Below are 15063 nucleotides of genomic sequence, written 5' to 3'. Positions count from 1 at the left end.
CTGTCCTATTTAAATGAGGGCATGGCCTTCCTGTTTGCCACAGTCCCAGCTCTTTTGTGTCATTTGCCTGGCTTTCGTAGGCAATGCAATTTGAAACTTTTGTGTGTATGTGTTCATGAGTATATATCAATATGTATATGTTTACATACATCTATTTGATTCTGTGGTTCTGTGATTATAAGTACAATAAAGCGTCTGTGTATATATTGGCATATACACACATACACATGGAGTAAAAATACTTAATTACAATGATGTATGCAGAAATAGCCATTTGAGAGTATAGTATAAATATTTGTAAGTGACAATAAATATTTGTAAGTGACAATGAATTACTGGAAAGATATTTTAAAATCTTAATTTAAAATCTCTAATATTTCTTATTGGTGTAAAAACAACATCTAATTCACTATATTTAAAAAACAAAAAAAAGCAGTGGCTTAGAAAGCTGCATTTACTTAGAAGGGCTTGTATGAGATCATAAAACTTCTGTCTCCTAGTCTACTCCTTTGGTTATAGATAACCAAAATTCTAATTTACACATTTACTGAAAACAAAACCTCTTATAGTTTATCAGATGATATCTCTAACACTTAAACAGTGACTTGTTAATAATTCATATAGTATAGAGAAACTATCTACAACTTGACAGTTATAAAATGAAAAAATAGTTTATGTACAACCAGTGAAGATAATCATTGGATTACATTTAACTATATATATAAAAGCCTAAGCGACTGTTAAGACTGGTTGACCGAACAACTGGTCAACCAGTTGCTATGACCCGCACTGATCACCAGGGGCATATGCTCAACACAGGATCTGCCCTCTGGTGGTCAGTGCGCTCCCACAGCCAATCTCCTGTGGTCCCTCCCCCTAGCTGGCTGGCCAATCTCCCTCAGTCCCTCCCCCCACCAGCTGGCCCCGAGCAGCCCCGGTTGCTGACCAGGCCGAGGAACTCTACCCATGCATGAATTCATGCACCAGGCCTCTAGTATATAATAAAAATGATCAAGTAATAAGAAATTAAAAAGTGCCATTTCTGCCCTAACCGGTTTGGCTCAGTGGATAGAGCGTCGGCCTGCGAAATCAAGGGTCCCAGGTTCGATTCCGGTCAAGGGCATGTACCTTGGTTGCAGACACATACCCAGTAGGGAGTGTGCAGGAGGCAGCTGATTGATGTTCCTCTCTCATCGATGTTTCTAACTCTCTATCCCTCTCCCTTCCTCTCTGTAAAAAATCAATAAAATATATTTTTTAAAAAATGCCATTTCCATTAGTAGTGAAAATGAGGCCATGTGGGACCCTCTGCTATTTTGTAAAATACAGTTTAACATAAACATGTTGCAGACTTCTGAGTTAAAATTTTCACACCCCTGGCCGTATTTGGTCCTTACAAATTTCCATAAAGCAGATACTGTCCCTTTTTACAAATGATAACCTGAAGCTAAGAATGGCCAACCTCCTGGTCCCTCCCCTTGGCTGGCAAGTGCTGATCGCCTGACAGGGAACAGGTAACCAGGGGTGGGTGGCAGTGGACACTGGCAGTGCCAGGCCAAGGCGGGTGTGTGTGTGTGTGTGGGGGGGGGGGGGACCGGCTGCCAGCAGCCGGAGTAAGGAAGGCCCTGGCCGGCCAACTCCGGGTCCCATAAGGCTTTTGAAAAACCTCTTTCTGGGGAGGCTTTCCCTCCCCCCGCCTGCCCCCCTCCAGTGGTGCGCAATTCAAAGGCGCTAGCCATGGAGCTGTGTGCCGCAGAGCCGCCCGATCTCTGCATGCACCCAGTCAGATTGAGTCTGGTGCGCAGCTGGACGAACACCCCGAGCCGCTGCCCGCAGGCGGGAAGCTGGAGTGGGTGGGGCGTGGACACAGGGACCTCAGAGCTGGCCCACCTGGCCCCCAGACCTCTGACCCCATTAACTGGGTCAGTGGTGGGTTGGAAAGTGACCCAGGAGGGTGAGGAAATGAAACTTGGGGCGAGTTCCACGGGTGCAGTCCCCATGACCTTCCCCTCCCAGAATAATGAAGGCTCCCTAACCTCCCACGCGCCAAGAGATAAATGTGGATTCGCAGAGGCAGGCGCCCGAGGAGTTCAGCTGCGGGGACGAGAGGAGTTACTCACTTCTGACACCCCCACCCTTTGCTTTAAGGCTGCCTTCTCCTTCCCTAACACATGTTGCTTGAAGTACACGATGGTTTGTGTTTAGACATGCGATAAACGTGGGGAAAGCAAAGTTTTGTGCATTAGAACAAAAGAGCCTGGAGTCTTTGCGGGTCTCTCTCTCTCTCTCTCTCTCTCTCTCTCTCTCTCTCTCTCTCTCTCTCACACACACACACACACACACACACACACTCCTTCCTCCCCTCTTCCCTGGCCTGGCAAATCTTCATGCAGAGTTAACCCTAGCTCCTCACTGGAATGGCCTCTGTTTTGTTTTTTTTCTCTCACAAGGTTTTCTTCTAACCTCTAAACCGGCAGTCAGACATCCCCCGAGCGGTCCCCGATTGTGAGAGGGTGCAGGCCGGGCTGAGGGACCCCCCCACCCCATGCACTATTTTCGTTCACTGGGCCTCTAGTTGAATCATAATGTTACACACTTGAAACTTATAAAACATTATTAACCAATGTTACCTCAATTTAAAAAAAGGTTTCATTTTCATTGGTCTTACCTTAGCAATGCAAGCTGGACAAAACCAGTCCCCATCTGGTATAGTTGTAATCTTGGGTCTATGGCAGTAGGTGTGACAGCCTTTGTCACAGCCGTCACAAAGGAGCAGCAGTTCTTCATTATCTCCCTTTCGACAGATTTGACAGTACTATAATACATGGAAAAGCATTTGATATTAGCACTCTGCTATGAATAATGCTTACTGGGATATTAAACAAACCGTCATTCCTAGTTTACATTAGTAATGAACATTCCGCTTGCTAACAAATATATAGTAGCCATACACATCTATGTATCTCTCGTTACACAGATATGGACCACATGACGGGTGAGCAGTTCAATTGGGGTAAATGCACATTTCAGGTACACTGCAAAGAACAAAGCTAGAGGTCGAGTGCCTGCACACATTTCAGAAGCATGTACACATTAACATATGAAATAATTAACATGACATCAGAGCACATAAAGCAATGAATAGCTTTTAATACATGATGTTTTAATTTTTTAATATATTTCATCTTTTGCTTATCTTAGCATCCTCATGATATCCTGAGAAAGAAATAAGAGTTAATTTTTAAGAACAAAACTAGGTTAGCATTAGTATCAGAATTATACATAATATACATAATAAAAAATAGGTTCTTATATTTCGACTAAAGTATCCATCTATTTTTTTATGATTGATTAAAAAATGTGTCCAAACTAGGAAACTTTGGACATCAATCCAAATCAAACATGTGTCACAAATGTAGAAAATGGATCCTACAAAATGATTTCTTAGGGGAAAAAATCATACAATAAATTAAAGAATTTAAGAGGTCATGAGTTTTTTTATAGAACTAAAAATAAATTACTTTTTCTGTTAAAAAAGTTTCTAATACCATTAAGAACTTTAACATATATAAAACGACTTTCCCCCATGCATACATATTCTGTATAACAAGTTTCACAAAAGAAAAGAAGGAAAGTTAAACAAGTAAAACTTTTAAGACGACTTTAAAAAATGTAAGTACTAACATTATATTTTGACATTTAGTTTATATCCCGTCATAGTAGAAAATGTCCTGCAACCAATATATTTAAAATGAAAACATTTAAACTGTAAATCATTTATACTGATGTATAATTATGTATTTGTATACTCTTAAAAACAAAGTAGCTTAACTGTCCAAACCTCATTTTTTATTCTCAATACAATTAATCAATTTGGGAAAGACTAAAATAGTCTTATATAACTCAAATATACATCAATGACAGCTTAAGAGTCTTATCAAAATGGCAGACATAGATTATTCAACTTAACAAATATCAAATATAGTGTGTCCCAAAAAAATGCATGCACACTTTGAATAATTATTAATTCCAATGGGTTAAATCTGAAAAGAAAGAAACATCAATTGAGCTATCGGCTGTTAAAGTGTGTATACAATTTTTTTTGGTACACCCTATATATGTAATATTTCTAATACTAAAATTGCATGTATACTAAGAGCAAAAGCAGTACTTTAATGCTGCAACAGTGTTTATTTTATGACCTTACCTAATACCACATTGTTTAACACCTAAAGAGGGTGCTATTTTTCCAAGTTTGAGTTACATTTTTAAAACTTCTATTGTAAAAATATTCATTGAGAAATAACATTCGGAAGGTTATATTTAAATTACTATAACTAAAATTTAAAAATCAGATTAATGAACATTAAGTAAATTCTCACTATTTTCTACGATAACTAAAAATACTATAAAGTCTGTTTCACATCTCACATTTATGATTTAAAAATAATTTTTTTCTGGCAATTATTAAGAAAGGGTGGAAGATATTAAGCTCCTAACACTTTCAAAAAATCACAGTAATAGCTCACAATATATTAGAACAAGTGTATTAATATTTGGTTTTAACTCCTTTGCTCCTAAAGTAAAATAGAGTAGACGTTGCCTTTTGTTTAACATTAACAATAACTGTGGGCAGGATTATCTGGAGATAAATTACAATAGCTTCTTCCATTCTGGTAAGCCTTGTCTCTGGCAAAGAAGGTATACATTTTGTTATGACTTATTATGAAGATTATTATAGGTACTGTTACATTTCTAATTAAAGGTTACAAAGTGCTCATTAATCTTTGAATATGAGATTCTGCCTTCAATTTAAGGTAATTTCATAGCAAATAATGTATTGTTAAGCATTAAAAAAGAAATGAAGATTATTAGAGATGGAGTTATATAATGATAAATGTATGTTAATATATGGTAAAGGTTTATGAATTTGCAAAAGCTGAAATAAAGCTTTAGACAGCAGAAAGTAAGTATACTAACATAAAGGCAGATTTTGGTACAAGTTTTCGGTTTCTGTGTATAGGTTATAACAAAACTGACCACATCAGGATGACAGTTTTGGAACAGATTGGAAAAATAGCTATACGAAATTCATTTTGATGTAGCAATTCAATCTTTTCGATTAATTATAGCTTAGATTTCACCAAATATATTTAAGTACATGACTTTAAAACTGATTTTAATGCTAATTTTAAGAAGAAAAAATTTTACCTAGCAAAAATGATAGCAGATGAACTGAACAATGCATTAAAATTTATGGTAAATTATAATCTGGTTGGGAAAGACCTAAATTTGAGAATATTGTGAAAACTACAGATTTATTATTCCATGGACATTTTAGGAAGAAGTGGAAAACCACAGAAGAAACCAAATTTATTTGTAAAGAATGAATAAGGCCTTAAGTAGTCTAAGTATAGAGGTGAAAATGAAGAATGGTAAATTATTTAAGGATCATTTCTTTTCTTTGGGAAATAATTATTTTAAGTAAATACTTAGTCATTCTTGACACCAAATCTCATATATTTGAATTGTAAAGGAAACCTGTCATTCAGAAGCAAATGATAAGGTAATCAGTAAAAATCTACATATAATAGATATTTCTATATATGATATATAAAAGGCAAAAGGGACATGTACATGATTTAAAATGATATCTTTCTGGAAAATATATGAAATATAGCTTTTATTTTGAACACATAGCATTTGGTGCCTGGTACAAAACAGAGGCCACTATCTCTCTCTCCCTCTCTCCCTCTCTGAAATCAATAAAAATATATGTATTTTAAAAAAAGATCTATTCTTCAAGTCATCTATATCAGAGGCCAAATACATATCAGTGCACGAAGGAAGACTTCTCTGCTTATATTTACTTCTCTAAGTATTTCTTAGGATTAAAAAATGAAAACTGATAGAAATATAAAGACATTTTAGGAATGCAGTGAATATAGGTAGCAGGTAATGTTACCAACTGGAATGTTTACAAGAGTGGAAGGATCTTCAAATATTTAGATTAACAACTATTATGTTGACAGAATATAGAAGACAACTTCAGCCAGAGTTATAAACAACATTCAGCAGAGAGATAATCAAAATCAAAAGAATACATTTGGTAGGTTCCTTCAGAAAGCTCAAAATAAGGAAGAGTCAAACTATGCAGAATAAGAATAAGCAAACTCTCAAGTACAGCATACATTATTTTGACAATAAGTAATATATAATTAAGAAAGATCTGAAGATTGGAAAAAATAGGACAAAGTAAATGAGTTATAGTATTTCTTAAATGAAAACACTTACAACTTTCATAATTGATTTTTCCCATGCTATTGATTTCTGTAACTGCTGAACGCACAGAGCTACCTGTGCAGCACTGCGAGCGTCTGACAGTGCCCTTCTCCATACCCTGAGCCCTGGAGCAATATCCTCTTCAATTCTGCATTGAAATATAGAAAAATTAAGTAGGTCATGTCCACATTTATGGTTACTGAATGTGAAACAATCATCACACTGAAAGCCAAGCAATGACAAAAACATGGAACAGCCAATAAGTATAAGGTTTAAGCAACTAAATTTGATGTAGTGCACAGACTGTGGCTACGTGCCTCAAAGCTTAGTCACAACCAGGTAAAAATGTAAGATTACTTTGCAGGATTATCAATGCACATAACAAAAAAAAAGTTTTTACAAAGCACCATGCAAATAGCATGATCCATATGGATCAAATAGCATGATCCATATGGATCACAGACATACAAGAAGATACATAGATAACAGGCAATAGAAAATAGGCTCCAATTAGCAAAGAAGCACAATAATTTTTCAAGTTAATCTCAATAACCTACCCGTCACCATCACCACTAATGGATGGTGCAGGAGCAGGGACAGTAACTGTGCCCACATTATCCACTTTGATCTGAATGGTGGTACTTAAGGGGCTCTTCAGATACCTTCTTTCAATGTTCCGCTCCAAATCAGCCAGCCTGGTTACAGCTATATCTAGGGGGTTGTCACTCTTCCGTTCTAGTGCATGCGCACTGCTTTCTTCTTCGCCAGTAAATTCTCCATCATGCTCCTTGCACAATTTAGAGAATGACTTATGTTCAAAATATACCAAGTCCTCCCTTTCTGATGCAGGCTCTGGACACATCCAACCCTATATATCGAGAGAATAACGTTATTATGGTTTTCTTTTAAAATGCCCAGGAGGTGAATTACCTTTACTTAAAATTCAGCGACAAACACCAGCAGATCTCAAGGATCTTTATTAAGTTTTTACCTTGTCTTTCCTAATGGTAGTGGGTAGAAACAAGAACAGAACATTAAAATGAGCATTTGTAAGAAAAATAAAAAAACTTTAGATAATGCAAAAGGTATAATGAAAACCAGCAAAGTATTCTGGAGACTAAATGCTTATAATTTCACAGGACCACGTACACAGAAACCCTTCAGCAGTCTCTGAACTTTGCTCTTCCTTTCCACTTGCATTCCTGCACCACTCGTTTATACAGGTCCTTGTACTCACCATTTCCCTCTGGCTGCAGGAGCTTTGCATAGCTGTTATGCTTGTCTTTATAGCTTTCCCTGTTCCTCCTCACCTAGTTAACTCCACTCTTCCTGCAACTTCCAGCATCCTCAGGGAATCCTTCCTTGAGCTCCTGTAGGGGGTAAATCTCCCCATACAGGCTTCTCATAGGACCATATAATACTCCATAGCCTGGTGGCAGTTCAATTTTATACTACTGTGCTTATTTAGCATTTTCCTACCTCTAAATCCCATGCAGGCAGGAAACATTCTGTTTATACTCATTTTATCTAAAACTCAGTGAAGGCAAATAGTAGGCATATATATAATAGTTATTACAGCTCAGCGTGCTAATATTGATCCTCTAGCCTCAAGGATTCCGTTTAACAAATCCAAACTTTTGCTATGACATTCAGTTCATTGATCTACCTTTCTGTCTCATGCTCCCATTCATGCATCCTACCCTGCAGGCAAATCCATGCCTTGTGACTCCAGACATGTCCTGAGCTTGCCAATCCTGGTGCTTTGCTCATGCTGATCTCATCCCACCCTGGAATTCGTGTTCTCTGTCAGAGGATTACTCATCTTCTCAAGTGCCATCTCGGCTCCTACATGAAATCTGCCTGATCTTTTCCATTTCTCCACCAGAAACCGTGTATTCTTTTTCTAAACTCATGTGAGATTCTGTATATCTCTGCAGTCAGTTACCAGATTCTGCAGAGATGTATACATGTCCTATTACATGGCAATCTTTCTGAAGGCAGAAACCATATATATATTTTAAATTCTGTGGTGTCTACTGTCTGATGTGGAATAGGTATGTACTAAATGCATATTAAAGGAAAATCAGAATGAACATTATCCTTTTTATTAAAAAATTTAAGATAATTATTTTATCTTTATATTGGGATTAATTCTTCCTCTTTAACCCAGTAGAACATTTAGAAAGTAAGGATGGCGTTCTGAATAGTACACATAAGGGCATTAGGTACAAGTCATGTCACATGAACCTCATTCCCATATTTTGAGAGAAATATGAAATAAGTAAATCAAGGGAAGGAATCCTATAAATACAGTATATCTTGATTTCTATAAAGCAAGTGATAAGACAAAAAAAAAAGGGATGACTATATTAGAGTAAGAGAAGTCTAGATGGTAAAAGACACTACATCCAAAAACTGGTGATTGGTAAAGCTCTTCACCTCAGAAACAGTATAAAGAAGGCAGTGTAATGTGTAACATAACTGCCACTGTCCAAAGGCTCTATATTTGGCCAATACACTTATGAATAACTCGGTTGATGGCTATTAAATCTCCAGGTAACTTAAAGTTTCGAAGAAAGTTAATACTCTTTATGAAAGGACTAAGATTAAAAGTTTCATATGCTGAAAATGGTACCTAAATGAAATTAATAAAAATAGAACAATCTATATATACTAGAGGCCTGATGCAGGAATATTTGTGCAAGAGTAGGCCTTCTTTCCCCCAGCTGCTGGCATAGGCTTCATCCGGCACCTGGACCTGGGTGCTTTCCCTCTGGCCACCGGCAGGCACCCGGGACCTAGGCTTCTCTCCAGCCCTGGCTTCATCCAGAAGGACTTCTGGTCTAATTAGCATGTTACCTTTTATTAGCTATATATATAAAAGCCCAGCAACTGGACTGGCAGAATGACCAGAACGACCGGTGGCTATGACGTGTACTGCGGCAGCCAACCAGTCTGATCCAGCCCCCAATTGGCCCCCAACACCCTGATTGGGGGTGGGGCCAGCCGACCAATCACCTGTGGCCCCTCTACCCCCACCGGTCTGGCCCGATGGGCCCCCATCGGGGCGGGCCAGCCAGACCCCACCTGTGCACAAATTCGTGCACCGGGCCTCTAGTTATAGATAAAAGGCTAAGTGATTGACCTGTCAGCTGACTGGCTAGTAGGTATGATGCACACTGACCACCGGGGGCAGACATTCAATGCAGGAGCTGCTGAGCGACAGCAACTTTGCAGAGTGCCCTCTCGCACTCTGGAACCCCTCGGGCGATGTCGAACTGCCAGATTCCCGCAGGCCAGGCTGAGGGAACCCACCTGCTGGAGGGACCCTGCTCACTCCACAGACGGCCTTTGAGCCCCAGTGCTGCCCCAGGTGCAGCTGGATGGGGAGGAACCACAGGAGGTTGGCTCCAGGGTGTGTCTGGCCTGTCTTTCCCAGTCCCGCCCCACCAGCCACCTTCTAATTAATTTCTTTTCAATGTGCACGAATCCATGCACTGGGATTCTAGTGATAAATATAAATTTTAAGCTCTGCAGTTTAAGCAATTAATCACAGAAATACTGCATATGATAGAACTCACTTAAAAGCACTCTGAAAGAGGCTCAAGGATTTTTTTTTTTAAGCATATACTCAGTGAAGCAATGGTATGTATGATGTGGATGCTAAAAAGGTAGAGAATTCAAGTAGCCTGAAGAGAAGTATAGCGCTGGATTAAGGAAAGTCTCGTGAACACATTCAGACATCTCTATGTACAATTATGGGCATGATATTTTAAAAAGGGTATTGACACTGGCATTTATTCACAAGAGAACCATGGGCCTGGAAACCATTTCACAGGACTCATAGTTGAAAGAATTAATTAGCTTGTAAAAGAGAAACTTAAAAAGAGACACAGGATTTGTCTTTGGAGCAGCTGGGAGAGTAATTAGGCTTTTTATGTACTCAGCAAAAGAATTAGGATTAGAGACTTGCAGATTTTCCTATAATATAAAAAATGTCCATATTATTTAAAAAATAATTTCTATTTTCTTTACTAAACATAAAAATGAATGTTCCACCTGCTTAATGTGTCTTCACAATAGCTAGTTCCCAGGCTAAACATATAACTCTATTTTTCTTTTAAAAAAGAAAAAGTGATTAAATCTTTATAGGTGTTAAAATAATGTTTTGTGGTTATTTTCATCACTGTGTTTTCAGACTCAAGACTAATATAATTAATTTCTTAGAATAATTCAGCAATGCCTTATTAACAGGATGTTAAAGCACTCCACTTAAAAACAAATTCCACTCATCTTAGCTACTGAGAACACAGTCCCAAAACATTTAAGCAGCCAGTAACGTGATAAGGTCAATGCACCAAAAACTGAGGATGTTTCCAGAAAACTGTTTCAGGCCCAAAGAGCTTGATGATATACTTCCCCAACCAATAGCCAATTTGAATTGAAAAACTAGGTGGGGGGATGTTGCAGGAAAATAGGTTGAGAGAACCAATAAAATTAAAACTAGCACATAGCAACAACTAACCTCGAGAGAGGACAAAGACCGACTATAGAAAGCAGATGAAGTAGTTGAAAAAGCAAAGCACACTAGGATCATTTAATTTCGGGGCAAAACCTCTTTGCATTTCCTGAGGGAATCATTATCTATTAATTGCTCTTTATACTGATGGTCCTGTGTCACCATGATAATTTAAATCAAACTCATTATTCTCAATTTAAGAAGTCAGTGTAATGCATAACATAAGCCATCCAACAAACATGTTAAAAATTATGGCACTAAGTGGAATAATTTTTATTTCTCCAGAAAATTAACTTGTGTGGAAGAGTTCATTTGTGGAAAATGCCAGCTAAATGAGGCATTTTTATACTGGATTATAGTACCACGAAGAGGATACCTATAGTTTCCTAGCAAAATAGTTTCAGCAAATGATAGATTTTTGCTTCCCAAAGTTAGTAATTATGTTTGTTTCAAAAAAGGGATATTTTATTGCTCTGGAAAATGACATTTTTTTGGAGATGCTCAAAAGTTTCCAACTGCCAGCATTAATTAGGAAGCAAAATTTTAATCACTGGATAGAATAAGTATTATGACATATATCTCTCATTTGAAAATACACCAAATCAAATTACATGGTGACTACATTTTCTAAACCTTTCCAGGTGTCTGTTTCACCCTTATTTATCATTAATCCATTTATTGTTAGAGACATCCCCACATTATCAATTGAGAAGAAAAACCTCCACACTTCTCTTTCCAAAGCTAAAAATTCTTGCACAAAGATAAAGTCCATTCAAAGCCAGTCTGAGCATTGCTTTGTGACCTGGTAATGCTCATTAGGTAAATAAATTAATTAAAAGTTGACATATATATGTAAGGTGTGTGTATATCGTAATACAACCTACATTTGGATGTAGCTATACCATATATTCCAGTTTTAAATTACATAGAATGAAAGTGTGACATATAACATGGCTTGTATACAAGGGGGTTCCTGGTTCTATATGCAACACTATAATAGGAGTTTGATCGAGTATTACACTATTCATGGGAAAAACTGTGGTATTCTGTTTGTGGTAAACAACTGCATACTGGAAATGGTATTTTTTTAATACCATAAAGGAGGCAGCAAGATTTAGTAAAAAGAACCTGGGCTTGCCCTAGCTGGTTTGGCTCAGTGGATAGAGCGTCAGCCTGTGAACTGAAGGGTCCCGGGTTTGATTCCAGTCAAGGGTACATGCCTGGGTTTCGGCTCGATCTGGGGGCGTGCAGGAGGCAGCTGATCAATGATCTCTCTCATCACTGATATTTCTACTCTCTCTATCCCTCTCCCTTCCTCTCTGAAATCAATAAAAATAATTTTTTTTTTAAGAAAAAGAACATGGGCTTTGGAGTTAGACAGACTTAGTCTGAATCCACATTTAGCCACTTACTACACCTTGTTTCTTACCTGTAGGGTGGAGGAAATTTATTCAGGATTGTTTTGAGAATTAAATGAGATAAAGTGAAAACATTTAGCACAGTAACTGGCACATATCAAGCATATGTAAATATTAGTTACCTTCCGTTATCCTAAAGAGATTTTATTCCAAGTCAATTTTACCTTCACTTGCAAACTTGCTGATGCAACTCTCCTTTCTAGATCTTCTACCTGCTGAAGAATACTCAAATCCATTTCCATTGCTTGCTCTTCTACTGACCAGTTCTCCACAATATCTCGAGTTACCTGGTTTTCTTCATTTTCATTTAACTCAATAATAGCAACTACATTTGAAAAGAAATTTATTTTAAAATCCACTTTATGCTTCAATGCTTTCTTCCAGAATATGATAAATTCCAGAGACAACATGTACATGCTACTTAATATATGAATGCTACCTCTGCATATGCATGCATTTTACTCTTAAAGGTAGGAATATTCTTTTTTAAGAAACAAAATAATGTCTGCAAGTTGAAATAATGTTAAGATAGTAATACCAATTTAATAAATGCAATTACTGTTTGTTGAGCAAGATAGAAAAAATGCCATTTAGTAATAAATTAAAAATCAAAACATACAAAAATGTGGCTTAAGAAAAAAGAATCAATTCTCAAAACTAAGCAAGACATCGCGGAAATCTCTTTTAGGCACGTACCATCCTTATTCTTGATGCAGGCTTGAGTAATATAATCCAGGTGCTTCTGAATTTGTTTTTGTAATGCCTTTTCCCTTATTCCTCTGAGATGGAGCACTTTGAGCAAAGCTTTTAGGTCTTCTGGGTCAATAATTCTCCACCAACCAAACTGCATTTCTGAGTCAAGATAAATATGCAGATCTTTTACAAATATTTTGAATGTGAATTAATGGCACAATGCAAATATAAAGATTTATAACTATATATAAAATCATCAAAGAAAGACTCAGCTATAACATAAGAAATCTATAATGAGATAAAGTCAACGTACCTACTATCTCAATGTACCTACCTTCTGGAATAGGTTTTGGACTAGGAAAATCTACTGGTTTTGCTACTTCAACAGCTGCAGGTTGAGTTGAAGAGGCTTTTTCATTCTGTGGTACTGGAGATTCACTTTTACTTGAAGCAATGTTGGGAGTCAAGAATGAATTACCATTTCCTTCAGATAATGCCAACCCTGATCCCAGACTAGGTAAAGGTGATGTAAATGGAATATTGGAAGTAAGCATGCCAGTGGGCCACCCACAAAATTGGAGTCCCATCATAGATACTCCACTTTTTGTCTGCAAAAAAACAAAACAAAAAACACACAACAAAATAATTTAAAAGTAGAACAATCTCAGTAGTTTGAAAAAATGTTTGGAATCTGAAATTTTTTTAAAATTTTGAAAAATATTATTTCACTTATCACAATCACAGGAAAACTAAATATAATAAGAATGTTAAAATCCATGTTCTTATTTGCTCTCAAAGTATTTTCCTTTATGATAGACTGTAATAGTAATAATTATAAAGTAATTAAGACGCTTTTGTCTTAGACTTAGACTAGAAATCAGTAGTTCTGATGAAGCTTGGTGATACCAATTCTGACACTCTTCAGTTTTTAGATTATAGCAGGGATATAAATATTCAACTGATTTCCCTTGAGGGAAAATCTTCATGTGGTCAAAGATCAAATAAAGCAACATGAAAATGAGTTACACTTAGCAGTACTAACCTGAAGAGGTGATAAAGCAAATGGATTTAGGCCAACAGGATTCTGGGCAGAAGATGATCCAAGAAGAGGAGCTGGGGCAGGTGAAGGTGACTTAGATGGTGGCTGAGACTGAGGAGTCGCTGCAGACGCAGCTGGCATATCGGCGTGGGTAAGCGAAGTGTCATCACAAGGGGTTCTGGGCAAAAGGCTAAACCACTGTCTGTTCTTCTCAGTCAGTGTTTTTAACAGCTGGTCGTTGGGGAGAGGGCTGTAGAACTTCCCTGGGCCTCCTGAACCAGCACTGAACAGACTATTAGAGTCTGCCTTTTCCAAGCTGCTTTGTGTAGCTGTTGACTGAATGCTGCCTCCTGGGTGTTTCCCGCTGTTTTGGTAAGACACTGTGCACCCATTGGCACTATTATTTGGTTTGGGGGTTGTTACATCTGACTCAGGAGGCATCTTGGCTACTTCTAAAAGTTTGCTTAATTTTGAAAAAGAGCCAGGTTTCTGAAGAAATAGGTTTGTGTTGTCTTTCTCTTTAGGGTCTTCCTTTTGCTCACAATGATCTGGATTTGAACAATTTAATGTGTCCTCAGAAGTCTCAAATATTTCTTCTTTGATCTGAATACTCTCTGCCTTTTTCAGTTTTTCTCTTTCCTTTGCAATTTCTTCTAGTCCTATAAAAATTGAAAAGTATTATGAATATCAGTTATTCCAGATCAAACAATACTATAATTATATTTTAGTAAAGTTTATCAAGTTATATATATAAATATTTAACAAACTTTTCTAGATACTTAATACTTTTTAAATTTTCCTTTTTTATAGACTAGATTTTTTGAATATTGGAACATTAATGTAATTGTATAATTAATTATAACAAAAAATTAAAATATAAAAAATATTAAAAGCTCTAATACATAGCAAAAAATACTATTAACTTTTTTGTATATATCCTTCCAGCATTTCTCTATGCACACACATACATACTTAAACTTATACATTTTAAAAAGGCACTCCTATTATATGCATGACATTTTAATATACATGTTTTACTCTGTAAAGATCCTGATGTATCAATAAATATATAACTATACTATGAATTTTAATGGCTACAGAGTATTCAATAG

At 36.9% G+C, this 15063-nt stretch overlaps 1 protein-coding gene across 1 annotated transcript in view; it reads right to left on the bottom strand.

Annotated features, from left to right (window-relative positions):
• Window positions 1-15063, bottom strand: part of BAZ2B (bromodomain adjacent to zinc finger domain 2B) — a 258012-nt gene that overhangs the window by 8550 nt on the left and 234399 nt on the right. The window contains 7 exon segments of the mRNA XM_023745704.1: window positions 2669-2815; window positions 6295-6430; window positions 6840-7150; window positions 12384-12544; window positions 12916-13071; window positions 13247-13520; window positions 13955-14610. Of these exon segments, the coding sequence (XP_023601472.1) occupies window positions 2669-2815; window positions 6295-6430; window positions 6840-7150; window positions 12384-12544; window positions 12916-13071; window positions 13247-13520; window positions 13955-14610 (1841 nt within the window).

This window comes from Myotis lucifugus, unplaced genomic scaffold, assembly GCF_000147115.1.
Source record: "Myotis lucifugus unplaced genomic scaffold, Myoluc2.0 scaffold_5, whole genome shotgun sequence".
Taxonomy (NCBI): domain Eukaryota; kingdom Metazoa; phylum Chordata; class Mammalia; order Chiroptera; family Vespertilionidae; genus Myotis; species Myotis lucifugus.
Note: the sequence above shows the minus strand (reverse complement) of the source record. Positions and strands in the feature narration are given on the sequence as shown.